This window comes from Corvus brachyrhynchos, unplaced genomic scaffold, assembly GCF_000691975.1.
Source record: "Corvus brachyrhynchos isolate BGI_N302 unplaced genomic scaffold, ASM69197v1 scaffold209, whole genome shotgun sequence".
NCBI classification, from domain to species: Eukaryota; Metazoa; Chordata; class Aves; order Passeriformes; family Corvidae; genus Corvus; species Corvus brachyrhynchos.
Window position 1 is genome coordinate 502525 of NW_008246056.1, and position 11779 is coordinate 514303.

Genomic DNA, 11779 nt, shown 5'->3' on the forward strand with positions numbered 1-11779 from the left:
CTTGACTTGTTGTTAAGCTTTATGCCTCAGAGCTCTGCTGGGGAATGCTGTCAGCTTCTAAAAGGCTGGAGGTCATGCTGGAAAGCTCCTAAGCCTTGTCTGATTTCTGTGGGGAAGAGCAGAGAGGAGCACCAGACTTCAAGGTACAGGAACATAAACACCTGGGACTGTGCAGAGCTCGGAGGGCTGAGTGAGCCTGTCTCGTGGGGCTCCGTGCTCGGCACACACGTTTATGTTACTCAGTGTGGCTCTGCTTGCTGCAAACCCCCCACCAGTGCCATCACTAACCCTGGGGAGAGTGGCACCCACTTTCTGCACTGAGATTTGCGGGTCACTTTGCAAGCCAACGCCAGCTGCTGGCTTTCCAAGAATGATGTCCAGCAGAAGCTGCTCCTTGCAGGAAGGAGAAGGTCCGGAATACCCCAGCCACCGGCAGGCTGGGAGTGTGGGGGTTCAGAATGTCACCATGGAGAATGGCTCTGTCTGGCGTGGGGTCTTGGGAGAGACGGGCAGGCCGTGTTTGGCAGAGGCAAGACAGAGAGCAGGAGGAGAAACAAAGAGTAGGATAGTTAAAGGGAAATTGGGAGAGGAGACTGTAATCTGTAGTCGTCGGAGATGTAAAACATGTAACCTTAGAAACTGAAGTTTTGTAGCTGCTGAACTGTTAGTTTGTAACAGCATATAAAGATGTGCCTTGTACAATAAAAGTTGGCTTTGCATGCACCCGGCCAAGTCCGTGTTCAATCACCGACAGGGAGGAACTGGCTTTAGGTAAGTGCTGGTGTGCGGTGACAGGAACCCAGAAGTAGGGATAAACTCTGGTTCGTAGTGATGTTGGTTTTGCAGATCACCGCCGAAGCCCTGGGCCGGCCTGCTCGTGCTTGGCAGGTGCGCATGCGTCTGTGGCATTAACCGGGAGGAAATGTTACTGAGCCCCGCTTCCTAAGCTGCCGGGAGAGAGAGGCAGCCGTGGTCCCACGGCAGGAGGCTGCGAGGGAGGCTGTGAGGTACACATGTGCTGTGGGGAGTTCACGGGGAGCTCTCACAGGCCAGCTGTGTTTTGCTTTCGAAGGCGTTACTGCACCCGGGGCACCTTTGCCATGCGGAGCAAGGGTTGCGCAGGCTCATCCAGCCTGGCCGGCACAGGGCTGATGCCCTCAGCTCCCGAGGGTGGTGACAGGGCAGCCCGAGGACAGAGCTGTGCCAGGGCAATGGCGTATGCCGGGCTCTGACAGCCTTCCCAGGCTGCAGCTGAGCGGGGAGGGTCGGACACACAGGAAGTTCAGGATTTTATAGCTTGTGGGCTTGGCTTTAACGTCTGCTGGAGGGATACCTGCTTGCACTTTGTCATACTGTAAGTTGTATCTTCATTCATTCGTCTTTTCTTCTTGAGTAAGGGAAAAGGTAGCATGAGGTTGCTTTTTAAGTATAAAATTTCTTCTGTATAAAGTTACTCCTGTTAAGATATAAAAAGCAACTTTACGATTGCACAAGACCACGTAGCGAAATCTTCAGCTAAACGTGAAGGGCACTAGCTGTCTTGCCAGTGAAATATTTCTGTCTGCTTTTTAAGTGTTTCACCTCTGTTTATTTCTAGTTGGGGGTTAGTTGGTGAGTGGAAAATCCCAGCACGGAGCAGAAATGCTGGAAAGTGAAAAAGAAAGTGAGACACAAGCGGACATTTTTGAAAGCTCATGTGATTAGGGCAGACTGGGAGCCCCATCTTGGCAGGGGAGCTGGCAGGGGTTGGCATCCATCTCTGGAGTGGGGATAGAGGGAAGAGAGAAGGGGACAGCAGTGGAGAAAAGCTGCCTGGAAACCACCATCCCACCCCACTTCCCTGCTTTTCTTTCCATTTTTCCTCTCCCCACCTCCCCCCTCAAATCCCATCCTTCAAATCCACAAATTTCAAATTCTTCAGCCATGCCAGCAGCAGCAGCATGGTGCTGTGCAGAGGGGAAAAAAGGGACAGCCATGTCAAAAAAAAAAAAAAATCTCCTGGTAGTACTGGATCTCTTGAATGTCCTGCAATGGGGGAGAAGGAGAATTTGGAGCATTTTTCTAGGAACAGGCCTGGCCAGTGTTACTGTGTACACAGTGCCACTGTGGTCTGAAGGCAGCACTGGAACAAGCTCTGTCTGCGAAGGAGATCCAGGTTCTTCCTTGCTCTTTGTTCTGGCAGTCCAGGGCTGCCAAGCCTTTGTTTCATGGACCTTTGCACTGTAAACAGCTCTATGAGAGAGCTGCTCCTGTAACGATTTCCTCCCATTGGCCTGCTCTGAATACTCCTGATCCCTGCCAAAGAACAAAGGGCGTCAGAGCTGGATACATGATCATTTCCAGTTTCTGTTTCAATATTGTGCTCAGATTCTTCAGGCAGCTCAGAGTAGCTCTGTCACAGACCCTTGCAATCTTGATGGCTGGCAGGTGGGCAGCTTTTGGCTATGGATGTGTGATCCATGATAGGCAACGTTGTAGGGGCAGTAAAGTGATGAGATACATAAAAAAGTGTTGTCTGGGTCCAAAACTGGGAGAATAAATGGAGGGTGAAGCACAGCAGGAAGCAAAGTAAAATCCCATGAATTGGAATTATTGGTGGCTAGCTGTTCCATCTTCTCTTTATAGGTGCTGTGTCTAGGATAGAGTGCAAAGCAGAGACTTTGCTGGTAAGTAATGATATCCCCTCCTCCAAGTGACAGCTGCTCTCTCACTCCCCATTCTCAACAGGACAGCAAGGAGAAAAATAAGATGGGAAAGTTCATGAGCTGAGGTAAAGACAAGGTGATCACTGGACAAGACAGACTTGATTTAGGGGAAGTTAATTTATTGCCAGTTAAAATAGATTTAAATGATGAGGAAAAAAAATTAGATCACCTATTGCCCCCTCCACATATTCCCAGGTTCAACTTCACTCCTTCATTCCTGACTTTTCTATCTCCCCCTACCAAAGCAACGCAGAGGGGAAGGGAAATAGATGTTGTCCTCAGTCTGTAAGATTTGCCATCTACTCTTCCATCATTCTCAGAAACTTCTCATGCTTCAGCATGGTTCATTTCCCATGGGCGGCAGTCCTTCAGGATAAACATGCTCTAGCATGGGTTCCTCTCCATGGGCTGCAGCTTCCCTCAAGGCCTGTCCACGTGCTGCAGCATGGTGTTCTCCATGGGCTGCAGTGTGGATCTCTGCTCCATGGTCCTCCACAGGCTGCAGGGGAACAGCTGTCTCACCATGGCCTTCTCTATGGGCTGCAGGGAAATCTCTATGTCAAGTGTATTTTCTTACAATGTGATTTTTAGGAAGATACGTTTTAGGGAAAATCAGTGGCACAGGTCCAAGCCAGAGAGGTCAGGGTCGTTTCTGTGGTGCTTACCGTGACCCATAAATGTCCAAACACCAGGTCCTCAGTTCTGGGGCAAACCTCCACTTCCCAGCTGGAGGTGGTCTCCTTTTTTGAGAAGTTAATAGATTTCTGAACAGACCAGGGATATTGCATAGTTTGACAGCTTTGGAAAAGACCCCTACTTTGATCTGGATTTCTTTTCTGATGCAGGGCAGAGCAAGCAGCCAGGTGCCCATCAGCTCTTCTGCACTTGTGTTGTCTCCTGACTAATCCGTGTGCTCCTGAAATGGAGTATGTCTGGTATTGGCTCGATGATTCCAATCAGTGGATTGAGTATGGGAAAGAGGTGAGATTCATCTGCTGTTCATGCCAAAAGCTTTTGTTAAACCATCTTTGGAGAGTTACTTAGCGCATGTTGTTCTGCAGCTGGTGTGTTCTGCACGCACTGCTGGGTGCCCTTGCAGTGCTGCTCCAGTGCCTGGGTGGAATTGTCTTATTAATTACCACCCAAAGCAGGACTGGAGCTCTGTGAAAGCTTTCAAGGGACTGGCTTTGAAAGCGGGTGCATTTTTCAGAGCTGACAGACATCTTTTGGCTGGAGCTGACCACACAGGCTGAAGGCTGCTTTGTTGCTGTTGTTAGAAGCAGCTGTGCTCTGTGGGGTACCCCTCCGTCGCTGCAGAACAAAATGCTTGAAGCCTTAGAGACGTACTTCAGAACATCCTCCCATGATAGGGACCTGGGGGAACATTGGTATTTCCCCACAGTAACACCTAAACAAAGGGTGGTTTCTAACAGGTGTCATTTCCTTGTTCTTTCTGCAGCACCCAGATCATGTCTCTGCCACTGTAACATCTGCATTTCTGGAGAATGAATATCTAGCTGACAAGAATGGTGTTATTTTTTTCAGGGCTGGTTCTCAGCAGTATAAGTTAGACTTTGCAGGTGAAGTATCTCCTTGTTTTAAGTTCATTACACAGTGCAGCTGGCTTGAAGGTTTTCACACTATGTTTGCACCTCTTTGAACAGCTCTTTTTCCTCCTGCAAATTTTCTCCAAGTAGAACTTGAGCAGCAGGTAAATTTCTCTGCAGTTTTGAGATGCCCCACTTGAGCTTCTACACGTGGGCATCTGTAGTCAAAAAACCATCCCTGACAATATTGTACATTCAGAAGAAGAGTTGAGAGTACATGCTTCATGGCACCTTACGCATTTGCGTTTATACAACTAAAAAGGAGAAATGAGAGAAAAGAAAGAAAGGCACTGAAAAGTCAAAAGGTGAAGAAGTGAGCCCATGGTGAACATCTTGCGAGCTACTTAGGAGGAGAGAAAGCACAGAATGCAGCAAACAAAAATTTAGGGCTGATTGCACAGAGAGAGAAATAGGAAAATTAAAAATGCTTTTCTGTTTCTAATTTATTTACCCATCTTAAAACTCCTGTTAGCTTTCCAAGCTTTAAGTGTTTCCTGGTATGAATAAAGAGTGCTGTTTAAAGGAGGAAACAATGGTTAATTAGCTATGTCACACAGCATGTGCTCTGTGATATTGTTACAGGACCAAGAAGGGAGAGCAGGCTTTCCTTTTAGCACCATGGTGCAGCCCTGTGCTGCCTGGAAAGCCAGGTTTGTAGCCCCCATTGCACTGAAAACTCTTTCCTGCTATAGGCCTGCCATCAGATGTGGTTTTCTCTGGCCAGCAGCCTGGATGTGAATACAAGTGCAGGTGCAGTTGGTGCTTGGTTGCCTTCAAGTTTCACAGCCTGTGCTAGCAGGTGGTTGAGCTTGCTGATATCCAAGTAGGAGCAGTGCAAGTGGGAATGGTTATGAAGTTTGGCCTGGGTGGGTGAGATAGAGGGAGTACCACAATGCAATATTCTGGGCTATCTCCTCTTTTATTTTTACTTAACATGTAAGAGCCTGTCCCTAGACAATGAATTATTTCATTATTGAGTTACTGTGTTTTTCTTTCAAGACATGGTCCAAACAAATGTGCTCTTTCAAACTCAAAGAAGAGTTATTCGACTGCCTAAACAGTCTGAAGGTGGACAAGATGGAAGGTAATACACATTCATTGGTTAACAGTGTCTCTAGAGGACAGCACCTTTCTACTAAGAAGTTCCTCCTACCTGCCTAGAATGCAATTTTGTATTTCTTAAATTCGTTTCTAGATACCTTTTGCTGACTGGCTTACCAGTACATTTTGCGGTGACAGTATTTGTAAATTATGCAATGCGTCTGTGAAGCTCTCTGGAGGGACATTTGGTGGCAGTCTCTGGCAGCTGTGAGAGACCACTAGAGAAGATTTGCTCTCTCTGTGAGAGGCAAGGCCACATAGGGCTGACACAACCGTGCCAGGAATTTTTATTCCTTGATTTATGCCCCAACACTAATAAATAAACTGTGCAGTGATTAGGAGAGAGGGACTGCCAATCCCAAGAGCTGTGGTGCATATGGATGTCATCCCTTGGAAAGCTGAGGATACATTAAAACACAGAACAGGCAAATCCACTGAAATGAAGTGAACTAGAGGCACTTGAGATACCCTATCTTATGGCTTTTTCTAAAGGAAGTTCAGCTTAACAGAATTTGAACACATCTGCTATAAATGTTATTTATCCTACTGATTTATTTGAATTAGAGCTGTCTTTGTTTTAGAAAGTCACCAGCAGACAGTGCATGTGAAGCTGAGGGTTCAATTAAAGTTTTGGTTGAACCAAAGGTGTGTTCATTCAAAAAGAAAACAAACTATAGCTCCTGAATGGATGTCCGAAGGCTGCTTTAGAGCCTGTGGTTGGATTCTCCAGAAGGAGGATTTGATGAGGAGTATCACCAGCTGACTGGCTCGTTTTTCTGTTCTGTAGCCAAAATACGACTCTATCACATCCTGTCTATCCTCCACACTGGGACCAAACTGCGCTACCTGATATCGGGTTCAAGGTAGGACTTTCCAGCTCTCCAGTGGCTGGGGAGAGCTGTGTCCTGTACTGATTTTTCCAAGAGCACGATTCAAGGCAATTGAGATGTTACCAGCTTTTAAATGTGTCTTATAAAATAAGCAACTATGATGTGAAACAAGACTGACAGTTTCATATTCAGAACAGACGTGCATTTCCTGGGAGGCTCTCTGAGAACCCCTATGATACCACACAGGGTAAGGAAGGCCACTGCTGCTCATACCTGTCCTTTGTACTCTCCTCATCCTCTGATAAATCAGATGAATTGCATTTTAAGGGGGTATTTCCTTTAGCCCTGTAGGGAAGGAGTTAGAATGTCACATTAAGGTGAAACTTTCACTCTGCGTCAGCCTGAATACTACTGTGCATTTCGACTTCAGGTTACTCTGAGCTAAAAATAGTCCAGATGTTGAGGTGCATCCTCTAAAGGAAGCTCTCATGGGATTGCACTGATTTTCCTCAGTCAGTGCCTGTGCTTCCACATGGGGAGTGATGGTAAAGGAGGGTTTACAGGAAGAACAGAAGCAGCTTGTGATTTTTGTGGTAGGGCTTTTCAGCAGATCTGAGAAGGTTACTGGTTCCTTTGGAAGGACTGGGAGTTGTTCCTCTCAGTAATACCTTATTTTTGGTGCTTTAAAAATTTTCAGTTGATACAGCTCAGCTACGATTCCCAAGAATATGGAAAAATCAAGAGGCTGTTTGAGAAGACAATGAAAAATTACTGCATCAACCAACTGCAGAGGATCCAGAACCCAACTCTTTGGGACATTTTTCAGTGGTTTGTATCTGTTTTATTTCATTATCCTTACTGTATGAGAAGACTGGTATTTCCTGATCTGTTGTCCCCCATAGTCTACATTTGGAGCTGCCAAATTCAGCAGCCCAGCAGAGGTGAGACTGCCATGTATTTCTCTGCCCAGGTCTGGCTGGTGGCCCAGACTTATGACTGCCCCAAAACCTGGCTCCCAGGCCAGCTACCCTCCTCACTGGCTGTGCAGCCTTACACTGGCTGGTGATCACATGCTGGCACAAGCCCTCACTTGCTGCTGTTGCTGGGGCTGTGGATATCTGACCCATGAGACCCAAGGTCCTACTCCAGTTGCTGCATCCAGACCCCCATACATGTGCATGTATACAGATTGGGCCTCCATCACCAAGGTAAGAGTTAGAAAGGGAGTTTAAGGAGAAGACAGGACAGACATGGCCAGACAAGCCTACTAACCAGGCAGTGGCCTGTTTTTACACAACCAGTCCTTTTTGCCCCCTTATCCATCTGTTTTCCTGTTTGTCCTCCTTGGACTGCCTTGATCCCTCCATTCTCCCACCTACAGTTCCTCTGTAAAACATTCCATTATAAGTCCTGTGCAACCTCTAAATGCTCTTCTCTGTCCCATAACAGAAAATCCATTTTTTCATGGACAGTGCTCTCTTTTTGTTTCTGAGCTGGTCTGGACCCTTTCCATTGCTCAGGTGCTGGGTGTCCCTCTGATCCCTGAGGCTGAGGCTCCCCTGGGGCAGTCCTGGAAGGGGAGTGGGGCTCCTCTCTCTGTTACTGGGTTATTGGGATTGCATCTGTGTTCTTTTGTACGTGTAGAAATGAGCCTTTTATCCCTAGCAAGATGTGTGTGTGATTCCTGCTAGTGTTATTCAAAAAGTAAATTCTTTTCCTTCATAATAACTGAGCTTTGGTGCTTCAGGTTTATTCTTTTGGTTTTAGCCTCTTCCACATGAGAGTTAAAAAAAAAAGGAGCCTTTTTTTTTTTTTTTTTATAAAGATAGGGGCAGGGATTATACAGTCTTCACTGTGGCTTCATACAGCTCAGTTTTATAATCATATTTGTGTATTCAGGATTTATATAACACGGGAACTGACCAATTTCCAGTCAAGAGATGTTCATCTCTTTACTCTCTCATGTGGTGTGAAGTTGTGGGTGACACAGTCCATAGTGATGCTGAGAACTTTTTGTTTTGCTGGCAGGAGCCAACTGTGCAGCAGGGTACCAGCAGAAGTGCAAAGCAGGCAGTAACCCCACTGAGAGCGTTTTGTGTCACTGTTCCTCCATGACCCAGAAGTAGGAGGAGCTGAGTTGGGAAATTGTCCTTGTTTGAACCAGGATAACAAGTCTTTTTTTTTTTTTTTTTTTTTTTTCCCCCTGCCTGTAGGCAAAAAGAAAAGATGAAGAAGCTCAATAAATTGAAAGGGGTGGACGAGCGCCTCCTGTTCCATGGCACAAGTCCATCCCATGTGTCCGCCATCTGTGAGCAGAACTTTGACTGGAGACTCTGTGGAGCTCATGGGACAATGTATGGAAAAGGTACAAGTGCAGAAGGGTGTAGGGACTGTAGCAGCAGGGGCTGCAAACCCCAGCCAGGCTGGGGGATGTGGGTGCGAAGTGACAGATGGTTCCTGACCCATGCACTCCTGCCATTAGGGCACTCTCACCTGTGTGCATCTGCATTGCTTCAGGTAGCACCCACAGCAATCCCATTCCAGGAAGGGCTAGAAATACCTCTCTTTGCCTCAGGTACCTGCTCTTGGAGAGGTGGGTCTGGGAGGTTGATGGCAAAATGTGAACTGGAGTTTGTCGGGGCAGGAATGTCTATAGGGCCAGCTGGGGTTGTTGAATCGCTGCCTGCCAAAGTGCTGTTAGCATGTGTTTGTCCCTTGGCTGGTGTATTGTCTTACCTGTGGCTTTTTCTGTTCCCTAGGAAGCTACTTTGCCAGAGATGCCAGCTATTCCCATGAGTACTGCTCCTCCCACAGAGGGTGCTACAGCATGTTCGTCGCTCAGGTTCTTGTTGGAGACTTTGTGAGGGGAAACCCCCAGTACTGTCGCCCTCCACCCAGAGCCAGCAATTCAAACAGACTTTATGACAGCTGTGTGGATGACCTGACAGACCCTTCCATCTTTGTCATCTTTGAGAAGCAACAGATTTACCCTGCCTATATCTTGGAGTACAGTCTCAACACCAGCTGTGTGGTCTTGTAATGAATGGTGGAATCTCCTTTGAATTTACACTGAATAAATTACTTTTCAGTACATTTTTTTAATGTTTGTTCAATTTTAGTTGTAGCTTTAGAACACTTTGTAATGCAGTGGACCAATATCAATCCCCTGATGGTTTTGGGGGCATAGTTTTTTCTTAGGGTTTATTCTTTCCCCTGAAGAAGTGCTAAGCTTTAACATTCACTATATCTCTAGCCTGGAATGGGGATGTACCTGCCTTGCGTACCATGATGCAGTGACACCTGCTGAGTTACAATTACCTTGATCCACTGATACAGTCACTTAGGGTTGATTCCTGCCTGTGGTGGTGCTGATTATGCCAAAGGGAGGCTGGGCAGGGAATGTGGAAGAAGGAAAAGTGAAAGTACCTATGTCATGGTGCTCAAGAAAGGAATCATGGCCTGTCTTTCAAGTAAATGGCAGGAAGCTCCTGCATCCTCGAAGCTTTTTAATTAATGCTGGCAAAGAACTTTGCTTTGTTTCCTGGTCACATTGCTGACATCTCTTCTCACCTTGTTCTGCCGTGTCAAGTTGCATATCTCTGTGACACCCTGTCCTTCCTCTGTCCCCACTGGATTTAGGTCAAGAAAAGCAGGGGTATTGCAGCTGCTGAAGTTGAATCCCCACCATACCATGACACCAGCAGTGAGGAAGACCATGGCGAGCTGAGTAATGGCACACAGCAGTGTCCCAGCAGGGCTGTGGAGCCAGTTCCTGCAGCAGTGAGTGGTGAGACACGGGGGCTCTGTGAGGGGTGGCTGCTGGCACGGCCACCTCCTTGCCACCCTGCAGGCTGACACTGGTGGTGGCTGTTTTGAATTACCCTGCTGCTGCTTGACATTTCTCTGGGGGACTGAGAAGCGCCTCAGTGACGTGTGCTGCAGCTGGGATGGAAAGCTTGAATTATGGTCATAGTACTTGAAACTTGATGGATAATGGGATAACATTTGAGATGACTGATAGCATGGAAACAAAAATGAATGGTTTATTTTAATACAGTCTTGTTGTGTAAGTTGTAATTCAGCAGAGGGAATCACAAGTGGTTCACTTGTGTATGCCATAGCTGGGAGGAACCAAGAGGAAGGTGTGTAGGATCTCATCAGCTTTTCTATAGCCTGATATCTTCAGGAATAATTGGTGCCCTTTTCTTTCTGAAAATTCAGAAAGATGGCTGCAATAAATCCCTGAGCTGCACTAATTAATGCACTTCTATGTCTTACTGCTTTTGCAGAAGCCTAAAGGTTGTTCTTTTGCAAATTAGTGATGTAGTCTTGTCAGCCACAGGTGAGCAGAGAACTTTCCACGCAGTCAAGAAGTAAAAATGAAAGTCACTTAAAGTGACTTTTTCCTGAATATATGGTATATTTTTTTTATTAAAAAAACCCCAACATATAGCAGCAAGTTATCTGCCACACACCTTTCTCCATTGAAAAACTGCAGTGATTTTGGAGAGCTGTTGCCTAGGATTTGTCAGTTGTCCTAGATCTGCATCCTGTGCCTTGCATAAACATGGATCTGAGCATTATTTGTACAAACAATACCAGAAAGTCTGTTTTAAGATGATAATTTTGTAACTATGTGGGATTACATAGAGATTTTTTTGTTTTACAGACTTGCTGCCTGGGTCTGGCACCCAATGGGTGCTGTGCATGGGCAGCCTTCACCTCACATTTACCTTCCCCTGGCTGTTCCCAAGCTGCAGGCTTGCAAGGATGGGAAGGGACTGAATAGTGACTGTTCTCAGTTGTCACCCTGCCTTGGTCCTTGCAACATTCCATAGATTTCCTGCATGGCTTCATCAGCTTAAGGGGGCTTGCATGTGCAGCCTTTGGGCAGGACAGGGGCTGGGAGATGGAGGGTTTGGGAAGACTTGCTATTAGACAAAATGCTCTGTGGAATGATGCCCTTGTATAAATCATCTTCCCCCTTTCTTCTCCTCCATGATAGAAGAAACCACCCATCATGTGGGAGAAAGTTGTTTCCAGCAAGGTGGGCTTCAGAGTATGATTGCCAAATTCATCAGAGCCAGGAGAAGGTAAGGAAGAGCCTGCTGAGAAGCAGGCCAGGCACTGGAAAAGGGGGGGTTGTTGATGTGAAAAAGAGGAGGCCAGGCAGAGAACAGAGGACAGGTGCGAACATGCACAGTTTGGAAGAAAATTTGGTTTTCCAGTAAGTCTAAACTATTTCTGACTGCAGGGAGAGTTTCTCTCAGCCTCCAGCTGCCTCCAGAATTAGGTGCTATTAGGGTGTTGTGCTGAGAAGATCAAGCAGGGTCTGATGTGAGTGGCTGTAACTGTGCAATGGTGTGGGACTGCTGTGGGTTCTGCAGGTGCTGGAGTACCAGATCTGCCATGGAAGTTCTCCTTGAGGAGCCCATGCTCTTTCAGGGTCACTCTCTGCAACTCTCCCTTTGTGCCACTGCCCAAAGGAGCAGCCCTGCATCCAGTGGGGTGCTGCTGCTGTTTCCCCCTTGCCCCA

At 46.8% G+C, this 11779-nt stretch overlaps 1 protein-coding gene across 2 annotated transcripts; it reads left to right on the forward strand.

Annotated features, from left to right (window-relative positions):
* Positions 1-815: 815 nt before the first annotated feature.
* LOC108449521 (poly [ADP-ribose] polymerase 12-like) lies at positions 816-9336 on the forward strand. 2 transcript variants are annotated; one of them, XM_017745820.1, is made up of 9 exons: positions 816-1007; positions 2626-2666; positions 3551-3686; positions 4165-4285; positions 5312-5396; positions 6201-6276; positions 6941-7071; positions 8457-8608; positions 9003-9336. In XM_017745820.1, exons 3-9 carry the CDS (start codon positions 3627-3629, stop codon positions 9281-9283), a joined length of 906 nt encoding a protein of 301 aa, XP_017601309.1. In that variant the 5' UTR covers positions 816-1007; positions 2626-2666; positions 3551-3626; the 3' UTR covers positions 9284-9336. The 2 variants fall into 2 exon arrangements, with proteins under 2 accessions (XP_017601309.1, XP_017601310.1); XM_017745821.1 differs by lacking the exon at positions 816-1007 and adding an exon at positions 1030-1354.
* Positions 9337-11779: the final 2443 nt, after the last annotated feature.

Bases quoted from the DNA above. Each gene is read 5' to 3' on its own strand.
- LOC108449521 (XM_017745820.1), top strand. From the start codon at position 3,627: ATGGAGTATGTCTGGTATTGGCTCGATGATTCCAATCAGTGGATTGAG. The intron at 5,397-6,200 runs GTAATACACATT...TCTGTTCTGTAG, and splicing joins GAAGGTGGACAAGATGGAAG to CCAAAATACGACTCTATCAC. The intron at 8,609-9,002 runs GTACAAGTGCAG...TCTGTTCCCTAG, and splicing joins TGGGACAATGTATGGAAAAG to GAAGCTACTTTGCCAGAGAT.